Genomic DNA, 21,593 nt, shown 5'->3' with positions numbered 1-21,593 from the left:
AAAAAAAAAAAAAAACCTTCTTTCCCTCTCACAGAAATACATAAAAAAAAAAAGAGAAAGAGAGAGAGAAAGAATAACGAAGGGAGGGAGAGAATTTTGTCCATTCAACTCATTCAATTTACCTCCGATACCCCCTTTTTTTTTCCCCCACAAACTCTCCCTTTATACTCATGGTGATTCCTTCACAGCCCCTTATCTCTTCTATTTTCTTCCCCAGCCTTATCTGTACCTCCTCCCTTCCACCAGTATCATCATTATCTCCCTCCTAGTATTGCAAGGATTATCATCTTTCTCTTCTCTTCTTTCTTCCATTTCCCTTTTTTTTTTTCTTTTTTTTTTCTCTTTTCAAAGATATTTTCATATCGGAGGGTAGGGAAAAATAAGAAGGTGGAGGGAAGCCTAAAATTCACATCGTCTCTAACCAGAGATAACACCCCAACCGTGTGTCTGTTGTTTCATTTTCAAAACTATTTTCGTTTTTTTCTTTTTTTTCTTTTTTGCTTTAACGTTTTATTTCCCTCTTCATTATCTCTTTCTCCAAACGCACACATGATACTTGGTTACCGTAGAGATTCCTCTTTAGGTTTCTCTGTGGGCAATCTTGTAACTCTTCTTCTTCTTCTCGCTGTTGTTTTACTCACTTTTGCTGTATTTTTTTGCAACTCCAGCAAGAGTAAAAAGAAAACAAAAAAAGATAGGAGGAAAGGAAAGAAAAGAAGAAAAATCAACAAAAAAAAAAAAACAAAAAAGAAACAATCGGTTGAGAGAAACGCACAGAAATGCCGCCACAACCCTTGTATGTGTATATATATATATATATGTGTATGTGTATATGAGTGCTGGTTATGCTGATAATAGTAATGGTGTTATCGGTGTCATCACAGAGAAGGAAAAGAAACTCTATGTCCAGCAGCCCAGAGACCCAGAAGCACAATTACAAACACAGACAGAAAGAGAAAGGAAAAGAGAAAAAGATGGAAGAAAAAAAAAATGAGGGTAGTGGACGAACAGGGAAGAAGGAATAAACCGCGCGCTCTTCAACACGCATACACAGAAATATATATATATATATATATATATATATATTATTTATTTATCTATTTATTTATAATCTGAAAGACATACATACAAATGCATAAAAGAGCAGCACAGAAAAAAAAGAAGAGAGAAGAAAACAAACTGCTTCTCACAACGTCCTAACCCCCACCAAAAAAAAAGCCCAATCTCTTCTTCTCTCCTTCCCATGGAAATAAACAACCAAACACAAAACGCAGACATAAATAGATATATTTATTTATATTTATTTATATATATACAAACGCATGCATGTACATAATTCATGCCTGTGTGGATAAATTAATTCGTCCATACGGGGGTAACTGCCGTTTCACCTGCTGTAGTAATGCCGACATAACCCGCGCTGATTCCTTATCTGTCCATCCAAGTATAGAGAATAGCAAACGTGAGAGAACTTGTGTGTAGAATGGATCAAGAACCTCATCTGGGACAGCCGTACCACGTGCCCTCACTTCACGTGGCTGTTCTGCCCGAATAATATCCCGACGGGTGGCGCAGAGCGCACAGCACTCATCCATAAAGACCCCACATACTTCTTTTGTAAAGATTCGAATAAAATTTCGCAGACGTTTCGCGCTGGGATTAGTTCTATTTGCCCCATTTACCCCATCTGTTTTACCAACATTACACTGCGCAATACCACGCATCGTACTAGTTAAATGTCGACGGTGAGTGGCAAGCCATTCAGAGCGTGGATCCTCTTTTCCCCGCGATGCCCGCCGTTGGACTGTAGACGAAGTGTGTCCAAGGCGTCGGCTCTCTCCATACATTTGCCGCAGTTGTCGCGATAACTCTTGGGCATCACTTGGTGCAAGGACATTCACAACACGTTCCACTTCCGCCGTTCCGCATCTCATTAGTGCCGCGAGGAAATGATCCGCCAGCGCCACTTCCAACACCGCAGGAAGTTCAGGCACCTCCGTCACTATTAACTGCAGCATCTTCACGGTGGAATATCCCAACTCACCGGAGAGTGAACGCCGGTGTCGTCGTTCACGTCTCCAAAGAATATCATCCGGAGCCAGTAAACGTTTAGAACGGCAAAGAGAATGTCTCTTACTCACTCCTCCCACATTACCAGCAGAAACAGAAGTAGAACTCGTGTTTTGTTCTCTGGTGCGTTGAATAGGTTCTGTCTGCTGTACAACACGTCTCGCACTGGGAGGGCAGAGGCCTTCCTGTCTGTATGTGATTGGAATATGTGTGGACATCACCTCTCCCCCCTCTTCGTGGTTGTAGCCCGCTGTTAAACCCATACCCACATGTGATCGCTCCGGGGATACACTGGTCGCCCTAGACGTGGATGCTGGAGCGGCAGCCACCGCAGTGGCAAAGATAGTAACAGTGGAAGCAGCCGTTGCGGTTCCAACACTCCGCTGGCCAGATCTCCCCAATTCCAAACTTCCGGATGGAGACTTACAACTAGCAGACCCTGTGTGTCTGCTAGGTGAGCGTGCGGCAAGTTTTCTCGCAGCGTCCCGCACCAGTTTTGCGTAAACACCAACTTTCCTCTCACTCTGTGGATGTGTCATTGTAGCTACATGAGGTGATGATCTGCGTGATGAGAGTGATTTTCTCCCTGGTCTATTCTCCTGCAACGCATTACTGGCTGCATGTATTTCTCCTCTCGCTGAGGATGACCCAATGGAGTTCTTCGTTACTCTCAAGCGAAGTGGTGCGGAGACATCCTGCGTTGTGGACCCTCCCCGTGGTAATGCTGGTCTGCTGTCAAGACGTTGGCGCCCACCGTTGCGAGTCCATTCATTTTCTTCTTCCGCTTCCTCTCCTTCTCTCTCTCCATCTCCCTGTTGTGGCTCTTGATGTTCTTCCTCTTTTTCTTGATGTTCTTCCTGTTCTTCTTGATGTTCTTCCTGTTCTTGTTGTTGATCCTCTTCGTGTGGATAGTGGTGATTCTGTGGAGTGATGGCTGTCAATGGTGTTTCCCGTTCCCGCGGCTGCTGCTCTTCACCATCACGTCCCTCGTGATGTTCCTCTGTGAAATGTGGTGATGTCAACATATATACTTCTCAACACCCCGTCCAATAATCAACTCTCAGTTCTTTCTTCTTCTCTTTTCTTCTCTTCTCTTCTCTTTTTGTGATGATTGATGATATTATGGTTCTTCTTTTGTAAACTAGAAGGGGAGGAGAGAGGTGGGACACTAACTATCAAAAAATGGATAAAAGTCCTCTCCTTTGATTGGTTTTGTTTGTTGTTTTCTTTTTCCTTTTTTTTCCTGTTTTGGTTGGACTTTCTTTTTCGTTGTTGCTGTTGTTGTTGTTTTATATTTATTTCAGTAATCTTCGCTTATCTTTCACTAATATGTACTTCCAGTACACACACACACTCTCTCTCTGTAAAAGAAACACTCAAGTGTGGTCTGGGGTGGACTAACTAAGTGATAATAACAACGCTATTGCCCCTAATACTGATAATGATCTCTCAATTTTGATGAATAAGAATAATTATTATAATTATAATAATAAAAGATCGCCTTCCGTCTTTACTCTGATTTCCCTTTCTTTTCTTGTTTCTGTTTTCTACCCTTTCTGCAAATAGAAGAAAACAAAAATCTCTATGTTATAGGTGAGAAAGAGACAGATAAAGAATATATTGCAATGGTGTTCTTAGCTATATGATTTTACTTGCTTTACTGTTCTCCTCCTCTAATCTTGTGTGTAAAGTAAATAAAGAGTTAAGAAAAAAAAAAAGAAGAGGCACCATATGTGAAGCAACAACTGCAAAAACATAAGAACATTTAATAAACAAAATATCACAATTGGAATGAATAATAACAAGTATGAGTTAAACCAAAGAATATATATATACATATATATATATATATCCCCAAATAAAATGACTATGAAAAAAGGCTTTGCAATGCACGTAGATGTATACATGTATACATTTGTATCTCTACTAATAAACGTCCCACTATATACAAAGTCAAATATGTTCGTATCGTACACATGTATCCATATATATATATATATATATATAAGAGAAACAGAGAGAGAGAGAGAGTGAGAGATAGGTATATTAATGATTTAATAGACATCAGTGTACGTGTCAATGTATATTTCTTCTTCTTAACAGTCACTCACTCACCCTCACCCCAAGTATTACTTGTCATTGCACATAAACTCCCCTTTTTACTATTTTCTCTCATTCCCATTATTTCACCAAGAGTGATTTGCTAGCCTGTAGAAACTTGTTCTGTACCTCCCTCCCCCGTATCTCTCAGATAAAAAAACAAAGAGAGAGAGAGAGACAGATGAAGAACGGGAAGGTAATATAGAAAATAAAAATAAAAATAAAATAAAATATAAGAAAATTAAAAAAAATAAATAATAATAATATTTTTTAAAGACAGAGAAACTCTCAGTGTACACACGTAAATGGTGTGAAAGAGGTATCAACTGCAACATTTACCTACTAGATTAAACTCGATAATTTTTCACTAAACTGAATGACTTTTCTTTTTATTTGTGGTATTGCTACTTTCCCACCATTCACGAGGAAGTGGCATAATTGCACCTGCTTTGCGTGCCTTAATTAAACCATTGAAAGCGGATCGCTCTTCCTCTACTCCTGGTGATAACGATAATGAAGAGAGAAAAGGTCCTTCTCCTTCTTCTTGCATGTTCTCTTCAACCTCTTGTGCTTGATAACTAACTTGGAGGAATCTCATTAACTCCTCACACTGTGATACATCTGTGGCAGCCGCAACCATATCCAACTGATGTAATGATTGAAGAGCAAAAGGTTCTAAAAGTTCAGAATAGAGGTAGTAAGTATCTTGTAACTCCTGTAAATAAGGGATAAACTCCTCATATTCTGTAAAGGTATTGACTTTATTTCCATCCACTGACTCGGATCGACTTTGCCCAGATTCCGTATTTACATTTTCTCTTTCATGATTACTATTATCATGTACTTCACTGTTACCACTATTAAAACTTTGTGTAGGATTCTGTTGGCTTACACTTCGCTGGTATTTACTACTGTGCCGCACTTCACCAGGATGCCGCAGCAGGAATGCGAGTTCCCAGAATAACTCCCGTACAGTTTGTAGATGTTTTGCAAATATACCAAGACGCAACACACTAGAGATTGCCTCTGTCCATTGTATAGAGAGATCCATCCATTCCGAGCGACTTTCTTCTCGTACTCTACACAAATCCTCCAAAATAGTGGTATGTAAGACTTCTACAGGACATGATTCACCTAGAAGTACGATTTCATCCGGACCATCTGTGTATGGCTTGACAAGTGTGCAATACAAAGTAGGACAAGTTCCACCAACACGAAAGACGTGAAGAACTTCACAACCTAATGCTGTACTCAAGTCGTTCAAACTTACTTTAAGGAGATCCGAAGCCTTGGTAACCGATGAAGCCTCACTATTTGACTCGTAAGCACTAATATCATCATTCTTTTCTGTAGAAGTATTGATATCACTGTAATAATGTATTTTTTTAGGACCCCAGAAAGGATCTTGATTCCCTCCATCATCATCTGATACTACAAGAAGAGAAATACGAACCACCATTCCTCCTCGAAGTGTATGTCCATAAGGAGAATCGAGAAAAGCGATACAGTCTGCGTGTCGTTGCTTAAGTTCTTTATAAATGGCAACAAAGTATTGAAACATCTTGATAATGATATATGGTTCACGTTTTAATAAAGGACTTATAGGCAATGATTCCCATTCTTTTTTTACTGATAACCATTCTTGAACAACTTTGTTGGCTTTTTCTAAGAGATTGCGATCTGGATCCTTAGTAGTCTTTATTCCTTCATTAGGTTGCTGCATTGTTGGAAGCTCCGATGCATTATATGAAGAGATATTATCTACTGTTTTTACGGCTTCATGTTCAGATAAAGAATCTCTGGGTTTTTGTGTTCTCTCACGTTGATCTTCTTTAACAGATGAAATGATGGACTTTGTGTCATTGTCTGTGTGCGGCGTAAAACGGTTCTGATCCTCATGATGAGATATTTCCTCATCGGGTACTTCATACTGTGTCCAGGCATTACATTGTCCAAGTGGAATCTTTTCCGATCCACCTTGATCGTGCGCTTCCTCAAAAACTTCAGTAGTGCTTGCATGAGGAGAAGAATGATAAGGATTTTCTTCCTCTTGCTGCATAACGTCTACGTTCTCTTCTGGAAATGGATGCAGAGAAGACTTTGGTGTATCCACATAGTAGTATTTCTCATTAGGTGAGTCACTTTTTTCTTGTAGCTTCATCAAACGATTATCCTCACTTTCTGTATCTTGTGGAAGAGAGACGTTTAATTTATCCTGTAAATTCTTCGGATAATGATTTGATGATGATGATGATGACGATGATCTTACCTGTCCCGTCAGATGGCAAAGCCAGACGATTTCACTGGATGGATGTGAGTTAGAGCGCAAACTTTCTGTTTTCTTCATTTTATCGTCCATAGAAACATGCATTCCAAAGTTTATATCCTCTTTCTGTTTATCATGAGGAGTGACAATTACAGTAGTGGTGGTAGTGTTGGTGGAAGTAGTAGCATTCATAACAGCATCAGAATTAGTTGTAGCAAGATTATGGGAGAGTTTTTCGCTATTTTGCTGCAAGAGAATATCCTCCATCTCCGCTGGTGTCCTCAAGACATGAACTAAAGAATCTTCCTTATCTCTACAACTCGCTTTTTCCTCACTGTCTGGTACATTTGATGAGTCCTCCTTTATCTGAACTTGTTCAGGGGTTCGTGGTGTGTTATGATCTTTTGGACCTTCCACTGGTATTCTTTTCATCTGATAATTTTCTTTTTTTGTTAACATAACAGGTAATGTACCAGCATCAGCAACAGTTTGAGAAGTTCCAATAAGAATAACTGGAGTGTTATTAGCAGTATTCCTATTGTCTGCAATTCTCTCCCTCTCTAGATCCTTTTCTGGTATAGGTCTGCGCATGGGTGGTTCTCTCTTCTCTACTACAATCACTTGACCCTTATCCACAGACTGTGGAGCATATGCGGAGAGTGCGGCTGCGCTGTGTGGTTCCGCACCAATACTGGCCCGCCGATGTGTAGTCTCTTGTACAGATGCGGGTATAGTTGGACGGGGTGATACTTCCCCATCTCGTTGGGTGGTGTTTCGTGTATGTGTGGAATCCCTTAAGGGGATAATACTGTTGCTGTTGTTGTTATTATGATTCCTGTTCTGGTTATTATGTCTGTTCATGCTGTTGTTATTACTGTTGTTCTTGTAGGCGGAAGAAGATCGTCGTTCATGACTGACACTGCGCGGTACAGAGAGATTACGTTGTCCCTGTAAATTGGGTGGAGCCTCTGGTTGAATAACGAGATGGATATGTGTAGTGTCCGTTATCAGTGCACACCTTGCGTACCCATCATTGATAGATACGACTGTAATGTGTAGATCACCACGGTCATGGTTTTTAAATTCAAACTCCTCATCAAGACTAACAGCACGTATTTGTTGAAGAAAAAAAGGTGCAATGAAGTGACGTAAGTATGTATCAAATGAACCTTCATCTCCTACACTCTGTGATGTTAGACTGAAAACCACACTGGATGCTGGTGATACCACTCTTTCATCATGAAATTCAAAACGAATCATTGATCCTTCCTCCGCACCAAGGAAACGCATCGTTTGCAGAGGAACCACCACAGCTTCCTTAAAGTATTGCACAAATGTTGTTGATGAAGCATCAGAAGTATTAGAGATATGAGGAGATAAAGATCTTGACAAATTCTTCCTGGCTAATCTACACGTTATAATCGGAGTCATTGGAATACGTGCAGAAGAAGAAGAAGAGGAAGAGGTAGAAGGAACTACCACTGGTTCCGCAGCAGAACCTTGAAAGGTAGAAACCATAAAACCCGAAATTGAATTCCCTCTTCCTCCTACAGTACTGTTTCGGTTTGATATTATAGGAGAAACTGTACGTCCACTACTTCTCCCCCGTTCTTGTACATTCTTGTCAAGAGTGTCATTCACAAGTTTAACCGTTACAAATCCTGATGTGGAGGGTTGTATTTGTTTTAGTAAATAACTATCCATGAGAATGGCATCATTACCATAAATCACTCTACTACTATTTTTCTCTCTGTTGCTTTGTGCGGTCTCATGTGAGAGGTCTGCCATCACCGCTTCAGAATAATCTTTGGTGGATCCATGTAAAGGGAATTCCGTGCCAAATACTTTACCTGTATAGGCAATATACCCTTTTGGAGAAAAAATAGGAACTTCCATTGCCTATTGTCTACTTTTCAATCGATTCTTCTTTTATTTTTCTTTCTTTCTCTCTTTTTTCACTTGTTCCTGTTGATGGTGGGTGTCGATAGGTGTTTTTCTACCTACGTTAAGTTCTTCTCTTCTTTCACTCTATCACTCTTTACAAATCCCTCACTACTACTCTTGACGATAAGAAAATTTTGATTGAAAGCAGGTCTGAAAAAGACTGTGAGAAACCGCCTCTTAGTTTTTTTCTTCTTTCTTTTAGTTAACTCCCTGATACTTGCTCTTCACTATTGCTGTTATTGTTGTTGAGGTAAAGCAAAACACACGGGTTTACTACATAGAAGAAAATAAATAAAAAAAAAAACAGAGAGCAAATGATAAACAAACACAAGAAACACTCTCACAGAGCCACAGCAAAAGAAAATATATATATATATATATATATATATATATATATTTAAGAAAGCAATGCCAAAAAGAAAAAAAAAAATCCCTGATGTGAATAAGTACGAGACAAGAAAAAAAAAAGAAAAGAGAGAAAAAAGTCTTGTGAAGATATGTGGTAATGTGAATGTATTCTCCACACACCTTCGCATGTTAGTGCAGCTACAACACAGCTCAACAAACTTTTCTCTCTTTCTCTCTCTCTTTATCTATATCTCTCTCTCCTGTCAACCATTCACAGACACGACACATCGCCTCAACTACATAAGAGCAACAAACACAACACAAATCCCCTCTAAAACAGTAGCAGCACGCCAGAGAAACTGAAACACCCACAAGTACACATATATACACACACAAATAAATAAATAAAAGAGGATAGAAAAAAGAAAGAAAAAAGTAATGTTTACGCCTTTTTCTTCTTTTCCTTCTTCTTACGTGGTTCTCCTGCTCCCTTTACAGTCTCTGTCTGTGTAGTACCTGGCGTTGAGCTCTTCATCAGCTCTGCCATTTCCTTCGCAGCTTGTTCATACCGTTTTGCTATAAACGCGTCTGGTTCAAAGCGATGCAACCACGTATCCATGGCTGCAGCAAGTTCCTTCGCACTCTCATTCCCGAAAAGATCTTCATGTTTCTGACATCCCTTTACCACAACGGGTCGCCGCAGGCCAAAGAACTCCTTATGTACTCCCGCATCACTTACGCTGTTGGCAGCAGGAACTACCAACTGCATTGGATGCCGCATGTCCGCCAAGTGTTTCACCGGCACATACCGTGACTCCCTGCGGATAAGACCATCCGCGTGAAAAATACTTGCGGGATGAAAAAGATACTCCTCATACAGTGCTTTATCTGCAACAGTGGCTGGACAGGGAAGTGGACTCTCTAGTGATGAAAGTAATGTGTGTTTGGCGAATGCCAAGTCCGCTTCTGGTACGTTCACATCTCTCTCCGCCTTGGCAATCTCTTCACGGCGTTCCATATTCAGCACCAGTTCACGTGTTATCAGCGGGGTGTCGAGTGAAGTTAGTGTACCTATACGATGTGGGTACTCAAGTGAGGCGGCCATGCGCGCTGCAACGAGACATCCATAGGAGTATGTTAAGAAATGTGTCCAACGCACATCAATGGCATCCATTACGGCAGATATTTGCTGACATGAATAATTTAAAAGATCCTGAGGTGCATCATCATATTTCACTTGAAGTGGAATATAGACAGCACCATAATCCCATGAGAGCTGAGAAAGTAATGGTTCGTACTTTTTTACTGCTTTCATTGCATCTTCAGTGTCCTTCGTGGTGTGATCGAGAATGATAAGAGGTCTTGGACCCAAGTGAGTTCCGTGATATAGTAAGAACTGAGGTAATATCTCCTTCTGTGAAGCACTTAAAGAGTGTGTCTGCCACGTTTGAATACGCAATGGTAGAAATGCACGATGTGGTTTACTTTCCAAGACTGTACTTTTCACTGAAGGATTCACTGTTGGTGCCGGTGTTGTTGGGACTGAAGCAGCAGCAACATTACTAACAGTAGCAGTTATTGTACTTGTAGAACTAGGAGTTGTGCCTTTTACACATTGCAATAACCGTCCCCTCCGCATTTTCCTAACTCGAACAAAAAAAAAAAACACAAAAAAACAAGAGTGTGGTCGGAACCCTTTTGTTTAATCGCTATAAAAATAGGAGAGAAGACAGCAATTACTATTGCTCTTGCTGTTACTTTTTTTGTTTTTTTGCTGTTGAAGCTCCCCTTTCTTTTTTTTTTCCTTCTTTAGTGCCTTATTGTCCTCTTATATTTGCGTATTCTACAGCTTAAAAGAGAAAATGAAAGAGACGACAGAGAAAAAGAAGAAAAAAAGAAGAAATATATAAATAGCGTATCCACACATACCTCCAGACTCAAAGAACGAAAGAAAGAAACAAACAAACACCACATATGAGTGAGGATAACCTCCTCATTATTGGTGCTCTTGTTAATGCTGTTGTTGCCCTTTCTTCTTGTTTTTTTTTTTTCTTTGTTTGTTGTTACGCCGCTTCTTTTCCCCAAGTGGAGTTTTTTTTTTTTTTTTTTTTTCAAACGCCATCAGGGAATACCACTTGTAATGCAGCATAATCACCCAATAGTACATGCCTTGGTTCCACAAGAGCACATCAACTAATTATATATATAAGTATTAGATGCAAATAGTTGATGTGGCGTAAACGTTAACTAACGTCAGAGAACTGGCACTGCCAGAATAACAAATATATGCCTCTTTCATTCTTTCTTTCCTTATATATCGTTTTTCATGGTAAGGGTAAATTAGGTTGATGCCGCAGAAAGAAAAACTAGAGTCTACAGGTACAAATACACATATTCACAGCAACGCCCACATAACAATAATAATAAAAAAGACAACAATAGAGCACAATAAGACGTAAGACTTGGCAAAACCACGTGTATACCCACTCACCAAGTCCAAAAAAGCGAGTACACTACAAAACAATCAAAAGAGAACGATGCAGGGGGAGGAGAGGGGGGGGGGGCAAAGAAGAGAAAGGATAAAGCACAAATATATAAATATATAGATATAGATATAGATATATATGGGAGACATAAAAAAAAAAAAAAGAGAAAAGGAAATAGTGCCAGAAAGAGAACCGCAAAAAGTAGAGTAAGACACTTATCTTTCTTTTCTTGTTTTCATTTTCACACGCTTTTTTTTTTTTTTTTTTGATCTACAACCCAGTAATAGTAGGAACGGTTGTTGTTGTTGTTTCGTTTTATTTTTTGTAATTCCGTTTCTTTTCACCATTTCCTTTTTTTTTATTTTTATTTTTATTTTTTTTCGTTCGGCTTGCCGTCTGTATGCGTGCACAGGGAGAAAGGGGGAAAAAAAGGGGGGTGGTGTTATACGTGGTGTATTGCAACCGTCAGAACTTATTTAACTAAAATACACATAAAGATTTATCCTTTTTCTTGTAATATACGCTGTAGTATAAAAACAAAAACAAAAAAAAGGACTCTCAAAGCTACCATCCTGCAATTATCATACAAACACAACAATAATATATAAAAAAAAAAAAAGGAGAAATAAATAATTTAAAAAAAGGAACGAATAAGAAGAAGAGTGGTGAACAAGAGTTTTTTTTTTTTTTTCTTTTTCTGTCTGCTCCTCCCTCTTCTTCTTCTCTACATCCTTTTCTTCTTCTTATCTGATACATTCTCCTCGTGGTACTCTATTGATCTACTAAAAATAAAGAAAAATATGGAGAGCGGCTTTAACATTACCACCACCCCTGTACACCCCCTTTGGGTGCTCTTCATCTTGATTCTCCGTTTTTTTTTTTTTTTTTTTTATTCTCTCTCTTCTTCGTCTTTTACGTTTCTCCAGTTTCCTTCCTCTTTCACTTCTCTCTTTCTCTTTCTCTCTTTTTCCTTCCATCTTCCCTCTTTCTCCACACTCTCGCTGGTCTATGGGTCCCTTCAGCACACACCCAGCCAATCATCTCAGTCATCTTCACTCGGATAGTGTCTCCTGTGACATGCGGTCGTACTCCGCCCGTGCAAAGCGGTCCCACGGCGTCTGCTCTAATCCACCATGCAGCCGCTCCTGGTGGGCGACGAGTGGATCCTTCTGCTCAAACTGCAGGAAGCGCACCACGTTCGTCATCATATTGAGGGCCACAGCTGCGGCCTCTGGGTTGGAGAGAAGATCACTAAGTCGCAGTCCACGCGCCACATCCGCATCAAACAAGTCAAAGATTTGACAAATTACATCCTCAACAGATACAGCTCCATCAGGTATGTGCGCTAACAAAATTTCTCGTGTTGTATCATAAAATTTGTGCAATTCATATGCGGAGAGTATTCCATCACCATCAAGATCCAGAATTCGAAACCAATACCGTATCGCTGTTGATGTTGATTTATCCTCCTCTGAGAGACAAAACCAGACAAAGTCCTCATAGTTCATTCGGTTCTTTGTTGCACAGGTGGATCGGCGACCCATACCGCTAAATGTGCGTTCTGCTATGACTGGGTTCATTACACCCTCTGGGGCGTATTTAATAAAATCATCAAATGACAAAAGCATATCCCGATCCTCGTCAAGTTCCCAAAATCTACAATACAATACGTAAAAGTGTTCATAAGAGAAGTAAAGGAGTACAGAGTTTATGTCATCGGTTGCGTCAACTAGGCGAAGTGCGTCTAAAAAACAAGATCGTTCCATTTCAGTATAAGATATACGACCACGATCAAAGCGGTCCAAATCATAAAATATACGGTAAATAACCGTTTCCAAATACCTACTTTGAAAATCGGGTGTTTGTTTTAAAAATGCAAGACCAGGGTGAAATTCCAGTAGTACCTCAATGTATGCACGGAAATCCTCCGGTAATAAATACGAACGATCTTTCTGTTGTTGTTGTTGTTGTTGCTGTTGCTGTTGCTGCCGCTGCCGCTGTAGATCTGGTGGTAGTTCTTCTTCTACAACTGACGTTTCCCTTGACTTTCCACTCTTCCCAAGAGGTGTGATTGAACTACTTGTAAGAACTCTAGAACTAAGAAGAAACATTTCAAAGACTCGACGGAGAATGCACCGACCACGCAAGTATGATTCAAATAATTCCCATAATTGCTCCACTGTAACTGATGATGTTTGAGACGTAGAAGTTGATCCTGAAAGTACAGAAGAAGACATCGACACAGGCATATTTCCACGAATTAACTTTGAACTGGTATTCCCATTATCTGTGTTCGCTTGTAAAATCTTCATTATGAGAAAGGCAAAATATTTTGGTAATCCAAAACACTGTGTACATATTCTTTGGATTGCTAATGTTAACTGTAACCTATAGTTCATCCCATGTCTAGTTTGTAGGCTGCTACTCATACCCAGAACTCCTTTTCCCATTGATCTTGGGGGACGTGTGCCTTGTTGATGTCTAGGAAAAGATGGAAGACGACTAAACTCTTTTTGAATAAAACTGTAAACATCCTTATCATCCATTGCTTTAAGCTGAGCTATTGGAAGGGACTTAGTTTTTCGCCCCCTGAACGCATCTGCACTCATGACAGCAGCTCGATCCTCTTGAGTAGTGTAAACAGCTGTAGGGATTACCATTCCCTCTACAAGTTTTAGATGTGGATTTTCATGCATTTTACTAATAGGTCCAATGAGTTTCTCCTCTTTTACCTGTGGTGCTCCTTCTGGGTAATAGAAACGGGGGATATCTTCATATGTCGCTGCCTTGGTGGTAAAATTTTGTGAAGGTGTTTTTTCACTTTTCAATACTCTAATCAATGCAGAGTTTGGAGCCTTTGGTGCTTTTGGTGGACGTGGGCGAGGAGGTGCCATTACTACTTCCTGAGCAGTTAAAGATCCTTCTGTAAAAGGAGAGCTACGTCTTGGAGATGTACTGGTAACATCCTCTTTCTTCATTATCACATCAATTCCACTAACTTCTTCACTTCCTTGTTGTAATCTTTGTTCTTGCCGTTGTTGCCGTTGTTGTTGTTGTTGCTCCTGTTGTTGTTCTTGTTCTTGTTTCATTGTTACCTCTCTATTTACACCCCTTGGCTCAGGGGAATTCTGTGTGAAGGTACCTGGCAATGAGGACGAGGATGACGATGATGATGATGATGATGATGATGAGGGTGATCTACCTTTTGACTTAAGTACTCTTTCCTCTTCATTTGGTTGGCGAGCTCCTAAACTTAATTCATCACCCTTCATATTTCCAATATCCCCATAATGTCCATCATTATTTTTCGTCCCCACATCAGTATTATCACCACTAGACTTGGCTTTTCGGAAAACCTCTTTAACTAAACGTTCAATAGCGTCAGCCGTCGCTACATCACTCATCCAATATTCCAAGAGTTCAAGTACCTTCACTTTTGTTCCTATTTGAGATGATCCAGTAGAGTTTTGTAGACAGGTTCTAACGCTTGAACTTTGTTTTTCTGTCAATGCATTCTCAAGAAGCAATGGTATATCAGGAAAAGCCTTATTGCCATTTAAGACAGATTTGTTCCTTCCAGAGGCAGGTGTAGAGGATCGGGAATTCTTGTTAAACATCAAAGAGTAGGATAACTCTGAACGTGAAGTTGGAACAGATGCACTACGAAAAACATCCTCTCTCTCGTTCTTTACTACTTCTGTATGGTACAAATGTCCTTCTTCCATTGGTAGAACGCCATGAATAGAATGACTACGACCATAATCGTTACCCTGGCGAGTTTGGGATCCACCATTAATATCAACACTGTAACCACGCTGAGAATGACTTCCGTCACGACGTCCACCATAAGATGGACTCTGTTTCCAATCATCAAATCCTTCATAGCGAGAGGTTCCCTGTGGTCTTCCTCGCCCTGAGTATGACGTTGGCGGTGATGGTGTTAATTTTCCAAAACCCAACTCTCCCGAGCGATAACCACTACCGCTGCTACCGTTATTAGTAAGGACACTGTTACCACCAGAAACAGAACTCTCACCCTTATTGGAGGTCATACCTTCACTCAAGAGTACTTGATGCTGTTCTAAATAGGAAAAAACCGCTCCAGTGAACGGTCTCTCATTTTTCATGTCTTAATAGACAGCTATCCGCACATGCTGTCAATCCCAGATTAAATTCACCACAAAAAGAAAGGGAAAAAAAAAGAAAGACAAAGAAGAAATCATATCAATAACAATGATAAGAGTAACTGCAGAGAAAACATATATTTAAACGGTACTATATTTCAAACTACAATGCCTTGTATTGTTTCTTTTTTTTTTTTGTCGTTTCACTTCTTATTCTTTCAGACATGGCACCGTTTTTCGTAACGAACCAATCACAATATAGAGCAACCAAATTAAGCAACTAATAAGAAGAGGTCGAATCATTTCAACCAAAAAAGAACTAACTAAATCGACATCTTTCAATTGGTTTGCATCAGAAATATTAGCAATATTAACTATAGTGGGAAAATCAGGACCATCCATGTGAAGTACGACAGAAGAAATATTGAAAAAAAAAGTACGAAAAAGTGCGTTCACGCAAAATACAGCACAAATAATCTCCAAAACAAACTCTCCATAAAGGACAGGCTTGCAAACTACATGGGATACAGAAGCTTCTTCTTTTACTGAGGTCCCATTATTTTGCACTGGTAACAGAGTCTCGTCATGATGTTCTGGTCTTTCAATTTTCGATGGGGCAACTCCATTTTGAAGGCGTTCCGTCAGCATAGTACTCAACTTTCGATAACACTCAGGCATTTCATTATCAATTGATGCACGCAATATTTTTCCTTTAACCCAAACATCTCTAAGGAACTGAATATGTCCAAAGGCTCGCATCGTAAGTTTTGCATCATTCTGGGTAAAAATTAGTAATGCCTCTGCACGAAACGCGTCTGCAAACATCACACCCTCAGCTTGACCAGAAAGTTGAACGACCAACGTGGGTTCACGACCCTCAACATTCATAAATGCATACCTTTGGTATTCTGTAAATGGACATGCCTTGGCAACTAAAGCTCTTATTATCGTTGTACATTTGAATTGCCTTTGACCAGAGAAAATAGGACTTCCCGTTAATGCTGGTCGCCATGGTTCCCATTTTTGGTCAGTATCCTTCCGGTCCCTATGATACTCCTCCATTATAGAAGAACTATCATCAAAGCAAACTTTGAATACATCAAACACTGTCTTACCCTCAGGTAGCACTACTGGATCCATAAGCTCCTTGGTAAAACATGAAAAGTCACTTAAAGCTGTTCCATAATCCGTCAACACTTTAGAAAACTCGTTTAATGAATCCACAACTGGAATTTTTGACACATCTGCTTCACTTGTTTTTGTAGTAAAAGCAACAGCTGCCATTCGTTTTCCTTTTCACGCTACTGGGGCCTAACAACATCAAAGAGAAAAGAAAAGAGAAAAAGTAGTTTTTAATCTAGACCAAAAAAAGGGGGTAGCAGAAAGGTAGAAAAGAGAGAGACAATCCATACGATAAGAAAGAGTAAAATAAACATAAAAGAAAAGATAGACTGAATAACCCACATATCTCAGCTTTACTAAATAGAAAAAATTTCTTTGGCCAGCAATCTATAAAACTTTAGAATACCAAAAGCTAAAACAGATAAAATTGTGGGTCGCAACAACTCAAAAAATGTTTTCACTAATCCAAGGAACAACAAACCTTCTTTACCACTACTATGGAGTTTCCAACTATTTTCATCCAAGTTCAAGAAAAATACAGAGTAAAGCCCAGTCAAAGAAGCAATTAGCCCAAGCACAGAAAGAACAACATTCCCACCATATAAGAACTCTTCTATTTGAAAGAAACTCAGATTCAAATTTGAGACCAGGTCTCTCTCCGTGGGGGGCGTTAAATACACTGTCTCCTCTGTAGTGTGAGTCAATCCCCTTACTGAACTAATATGCTTCAACCGTTCCGTCAGCATAGTACTCAACTTTCGATAACACTCAGGCATTTCATTATCAATTGATGCACGCAATATTTTTCCTTTAACCCAAACATCTCTAAGGAACTGAATATGTCCAAAGGCTCGCATCGTAAGTTTTGCATCATTCTGGGTAAAAATTAGTAATGCCTCTGCACGAAACGCGTCTGCAAACATCACACCCTCAGCTTGACCAGAAAGTTGAACGACCAACGTGGGTTCACGACCCTCAACATTCATAAATGCATACCTTTGGTATTCTGTAAATGGACATGCCTTGGCAACTAAAGCTCTTATTATCGTTGTACATTTGAATTGCCTTTGACCAGAGAAAATAGGACTTCCCGTTAATGCTGGTCGCCATGGTTCCCATTTTTGGTCAGTATCCTTCCGGTCCCTATGATACTCCTCCATTATAGAAGAACTATCATCAAAGCAAACTTTGAATACATCAAACACTGTCTTACCCTCAGGTAGCACTACTGGATCCATAAGCTCCTTGGTAAAACATGAAAAGTCACTTAAAGCTGTTCCATAATCCGTCAACACTTTAGAAAACTCGTTTAATGAATCCACAACTGGAATTTTTGACATATCTGCTTCACTTGTTTTGGTAGTAAAAGCAACCTCACCATCAATTGTTTCGTTTATGTAGGGCAAACTCTGAGGAGGAGGGTTCAACGTTTTCATGGCATTAAAAAAATGTGTTAAAATATTGAATGCGGCATCTCGGCTTACAAAACCAGTAAAGCTATGTGTTGAACCATTATTAAGTCGCACAGCAATACCATCAAGAATCACCATTGTTTGTTCTTTTTCAATATTTTTTACCTCTTTAAAAGCAATTTGTAATCGTTCTGACATCATTACAGAAGAAAATAATATATAATTCGTAGTTATGTAAATTCTTCCTATTCGATGAACTCCACTAACGTAACTACATTGAAAATAATCAATAAGTGGTTCTGATTTAGGAATTCGTGGAAATTGTTGCAAGACTTCATATTTTTCAGGAGCAGTATCTTGTCCTATAAAAGCCTTCCCTACACTAGTGGATAAACTATGTGATTTTTCCTCATTCTCATTACCTTTATCAGAATAAAGCGTTGTATCAGAATCAGTTTTTGTACTATTATAAGGTGGGGTAGAAGATACAATTTCTGCTATAATTGGTTTTGTAGAGGAAACTGTATCAATTAAAGAGTTCTCTTCATCATCTCTGGAAGTATCTTCTTCAGATGGAGAAGATAAGGAATCAGATGATTTTGACGATCCCTGTGCAGGTATTACCGGAGATGGAACAGTGGTTTGTACGGGTACTGGAGCTCCTGATAAGACATATCTTACTCTAACAGTCCATAAAGTTCTTAGTAGTTTGAATATTTGTCCTGTTCCACCAGAAAGGAAACCAGAAAACATGAGTTCCTCTTCTTGCTTAGTTTTTATAACAATTGAGTCAAAAATAAAATTGCTCCCCTTATCAACATACGTCACATCCTCCCACCGTACCATTATAGGATCCTTAAGAAAAGGAGAACCAAAACATACTCGTAGTGAAGATGCATAAAGTGTTCCCATACGTGCAAACTTCTTTTTTTTTGTCGTCAAAGCACACTGACGAGACTCCACAAGTTTTTCAGATAATGGAACCTGGGGAAACAAACGATGAAAGACCTGCTCTTCCGGTGTGTATAATGCTACTGCCGATTTTTCATTTTGTGTGGATGTACGAGATGGAGAAACAGAACCATCCACAGACATTTTTTGTTTTCTTTCTAGTATTTACTTAAGAAAGAAGATAGACTCCAAAAAAAAAACAGTAGGGAAGAAAAAAAAAAAAGAGTTTTCGTACCCAAGACATGCAAGAAGAACAATAATAATAATAATAATAATAATAATAATAATAATAATAATAATAATAATAATAATAGTAATAATCATAATCATAATCATAATGGATATTTCTTTCTATTTCTTTTTTTCATCTTACTTTCTCTTCGTTTGTTTGTTTTTACAGTAATGGGGAATAACATTTAGATTTTTCCGCAAAAAAAAAAAGAGGACAGAAAACAGAGAAATAACAGTAAAAAAAAAAAATTCGTATGGTTCACGCTTTTACTGTCTCACAAGATGATCCAAAAGCCTCAACACAGCACATGGGATAAGGAGATGGTTCTGGGAAAATGTTCTTGATACTTGTGATGTATTCATTTAAAAATTTTTTGTCTTCATCTGTTTTTGCATGAACAGCATAACCATGAAACATTGGACAACTCCATAAAGCACCAGAAACTGTATTTACAACATGAGTGGCTTTTTCAGGTTTTTCCAACCATAGTTCATACTCGGTATAATCACCTTCAGTAAATAATGCAGAAACAACTACTCCTGTTACTTGTTCAATTAAATGCGCAATGCGTAATGGAGGTATATCTCCTGCAATACCTTTAAGTGTGACATCTGCATTCCTACAAGATAGCCTCCCAAAAAATGATCGCGTTGTACAACGTCCACATAAATAATTAAAAATTTGGAACTGAACTCCAGGTTTTTCAAGTGGTCGAAGAGTAAAAGAATGGACAAAGATATTATTCGTTTCCATAAAGGCAAGAGGAGCCACAACCATTTCACCCCTATAAGAAACTTTCACCCACTCCTTTTTAAGATGACAATAAGCGTCATTTTCCCCTTGAGTAAGTCCTCCTTCAGGAGTCGGAGACCAAGGTTTTGCATAAACTGATAAACTACCTTTTTCCATTCGTTTCATAGCTTCACTTGAATTATTGTTTTTTTTAACAGGACTAGATGCCCTAACAATGGGTGTTCCACTGTACCTTCTTAATCCACTGCTAAGCAAGGCATTGGCGTGTACCATAGCTGGTAGATTCATTCTCATCATCATATCGTAGTACTGTGGTGAATATGTCCAAGATTGATTTATACCTGGGGGAGCCGACTGTTCTTGAACTGTAGAAGAAGAATATTGCCATTTTTCTGGCATAAACAGTGGAGCACTTACATTAGGTTCAAATGGTGCAGCATCAACTGAAAAAGTATGTTGCGCAGTTGGGTCTCCTTCCTTTAACACCTTAGAAGATTCCGAACCTTCTCCGGCCATTTCTCACAAATAATAAAAAAAAAGAAAGGAGCCGTTGTTATAACAATTAGAAGAAGAAGAAGAAGAAGAAGAAGAAGAAAAAAAAAAGAAAAAAAACAAGAATTGTAGTAGAAGGAAAAGAAGAAGTACTGGTCTGAGTTGTAGTTGTAGTAGTAGGAGGAGGAGGAGAATAGAAAAAGACACAGATAATATTTAAAAAAAAGATAAAAAAAAAGATAAGAAAAAAAGAGAAAAAAAAAAGTGGGGGTCTCTTGAGTTTAGTTAAGAAAGTAGATTGTTTTATTCACATCGAAAATGGTATGAAAATAATATATTTCCCAAGAACAGTACACCAAAAAGAAAGAAAGAATGAAAGAAAAAACGTTTCCAAACGCGTCATCACTAAGGAAGAAAGTTAAGCTAAAGACAGAGACCTCATCTACAAAAATAAAAGGAAAAATAGAAGTAAAAATTAGAATGACAACCAAACAATCTGATCGCACGCAAAAATTATCGCAAGGAAACTCCATTAACATACCACCCGGAGAGAGCAAAGGAACCGTGGGGAGAGCCAAAAGAATAAAGAAATGAAACGAAACACAAGGAGGAGAACGAATACTAAGAAGAAAAAAAAAAAAAACCACCCCCACCCAAAAATAAATAAAAAAAAAGCAACCATCCCCAGCAGATCACTTCCTCTGAACCTCTCTATCTCTCTCTTTTTTTTTTTTCCTTTCTTCTTGGTTCCACCCCTCTTTGCTGGGAGGGGATGGTTGCCTCGTTTCCCTCACCCCCCACCCGTTCCGGTCTAAAGGGGTATGGGGAGGGCCGAATGAAAGAATTAAACCTCTAAGGGAAGAGAAACAAATCTGTTATTTGATCAACTAAACCTTTTAGTTTTCTTAAATAAGCCATATCCCACATCAAAAATAAGTTTTTAAGAAAACAAATTTTTTTTTTTTCTGTTTTCTTAAAACCTTCAAAAAAAAAAAACTTTATTTTTTTCTCTTATTTATATTTTATCCTCCATGCGAAGTCCCCGTGGGGATGTAGCTCAGATGGTAGAGCGCCCGCTTAGCATGCGGGAGGTATTGGGATCGATACCCAACTTCTCCATTTTTTCTTCTCATTCTTTCCCACTATAGAGAACAATTCTCAAAGTTTTTCTTCTTTTTTTTTTTTTTTACTCCATTAAAAGATAAATAAAAATAAAAAGAATAATTATCACTGGATATCTTCGATCTATCTTATTCCCCAGAAATAAGAGGTTTGGAATTAAAAAAAAAAAAA

The 21,593-nt window shown here is 38.8% G+C and overlaps 7 protein-coding genes across 7 annotated transcripts; all 7 read right to left on the bottom strand.

Moving 5' to 3' along the window:
- Nucleotides 1–1,337: 1,337 nt before the first annotated feature.
- Nucleotides 1,338–3,095, bottom strand: TM35_000202010 (uncharacterized protein; the record flags this gene model as incomplete). Its single annotated transcript, XM_029026886.1, has 1 exon — nt 1,338–3,095. One exon carries the CDS (start codon nt 3,093–3,095, stop codon nt 1,338–1,340), a length of 1,758 nt encoding a protein of 585 aa, XP_028881858.1.
- Nucleotides 3,096–4,537: 1,442 nt separating this feature from the next.
- On the bottom strand, nt 4,538–8,332 carry TM35_000202000 (uncharacterized protein; the record flags this gene model as incomplete). The annotated part of the gene is made up of 1 exon (XM_029026885.1): nt 4,538–8,332. The coding sequence occupies one exon, from the start codon at nt 8,330–8,332 to the stop codon at nt 4,538–4,540; it is 3,795 nt and encodes a 1,264-aa protein (XP_028881857.1).
- An 838-nt stretch (nt 8,333–9,170) lies between these two features.
- Nucleotides 9,171–10,367, bottom strand: TM35_000201990 (uncharacterized protein; the record flags this gene model as incomplete). Its single annotated transcript, XM_029026884.1, has 1 exon — nt 9,171–10,367. The coding sequence occupies one exon, from the start codon at nt 10,365–10,367 to the stop codon at nt 9,171–9,173; it is 1,197 nt and encodes a 398-aa protein (XP_028881856.1).
- Nucleotides 10,368–12,266: 1,899 nt separating this feature from the next.
- On the bottom strand, nt 12,267–15,341 carry TM35_000201980 (protein phosphatase 2 (formerly 2A), regulatory subunit B; the record flags this gene model as incomplete). The annotated part of the gene is made up of 1 exon (XM_029026883.1): nt 12,267–15,341. One exon carries the CDS (start codon nt 15,339–15,341, stop codon nt 12,267–12,269), a length of 3,075 nt encoding a protein of 1,024 aa, XP_028881855.1.
- Nucleotides 15,342–15,548: 207 nt separating this feature from the next.
- On the bottom strand, nt 15,549–16,622 carry TM35_000201970 (uncharacterized protein; the record flags this gene model as incomplete). Its single annotated transcript, XM_029026882.1, has 1 exon — nt 15,549–16,622. One exon carries the CDS (start codon nt 16,620–16,622, stop codon nt 15,549–15,551), a length of 1,074 nt encoding a protein of 357 aa, XP_028881854.1.
- A 194-nt stretch (nt 16,623–16,816) lies between these two features.
- On the bottom strand, nt 16,817–18,967 carry TM35_000201960 (uncharacterized protein; the record flags this gene model as incomplete). The annotated part of the gene is made up of 1 exon (XM_029026881.1): nt 16,817–18,967. The coding sequence occupies one exon, from the start codon at nt 18,965–18,967 to the stop codon at nt 16,817–16,819; it is 2,151 nt and encodes a 716-aa protein (XP_028881853.1).
- A 346-nt stretch (nt 18,968–19,313) lies between these two features.
- TM35_000201950 (uncharacterized protein) lies at nt 19,314–20,324 on the bottom strand (the record flags this gene model as incomplete). Its single annotated transcript, XM_029026880.1, has 1 exon — nt 19,314–20,324. One exon carries the CDS (start codon nt 20,322–20,324, stop codon nt 19,314–19,316), a length of 1,011 nt encoding a protein of 336 aa, XP_028881852.1.
- Nucleotides 20,325–21,593: the final 1,269 nt, after the last annotated feature.

This window comes from Trypanosoma theileri, assembly GCF_002087225.1.
Source record: "Trypanosoma theileri isolate Edinburgh chromosome Unknown TM35_Tth_20_V1, whole genome shotgun sequence".
Taxonomy (NCBI): Eukaryota; Euglenozoa; class Kinetoplastea; order Trypanosomatida; family Trypanosomatidae; genus Trypanosoma; species Trypanosoma theileri.
This window is presented reverse-complemented; position numbering and strand designations above follow the sequence as displayed.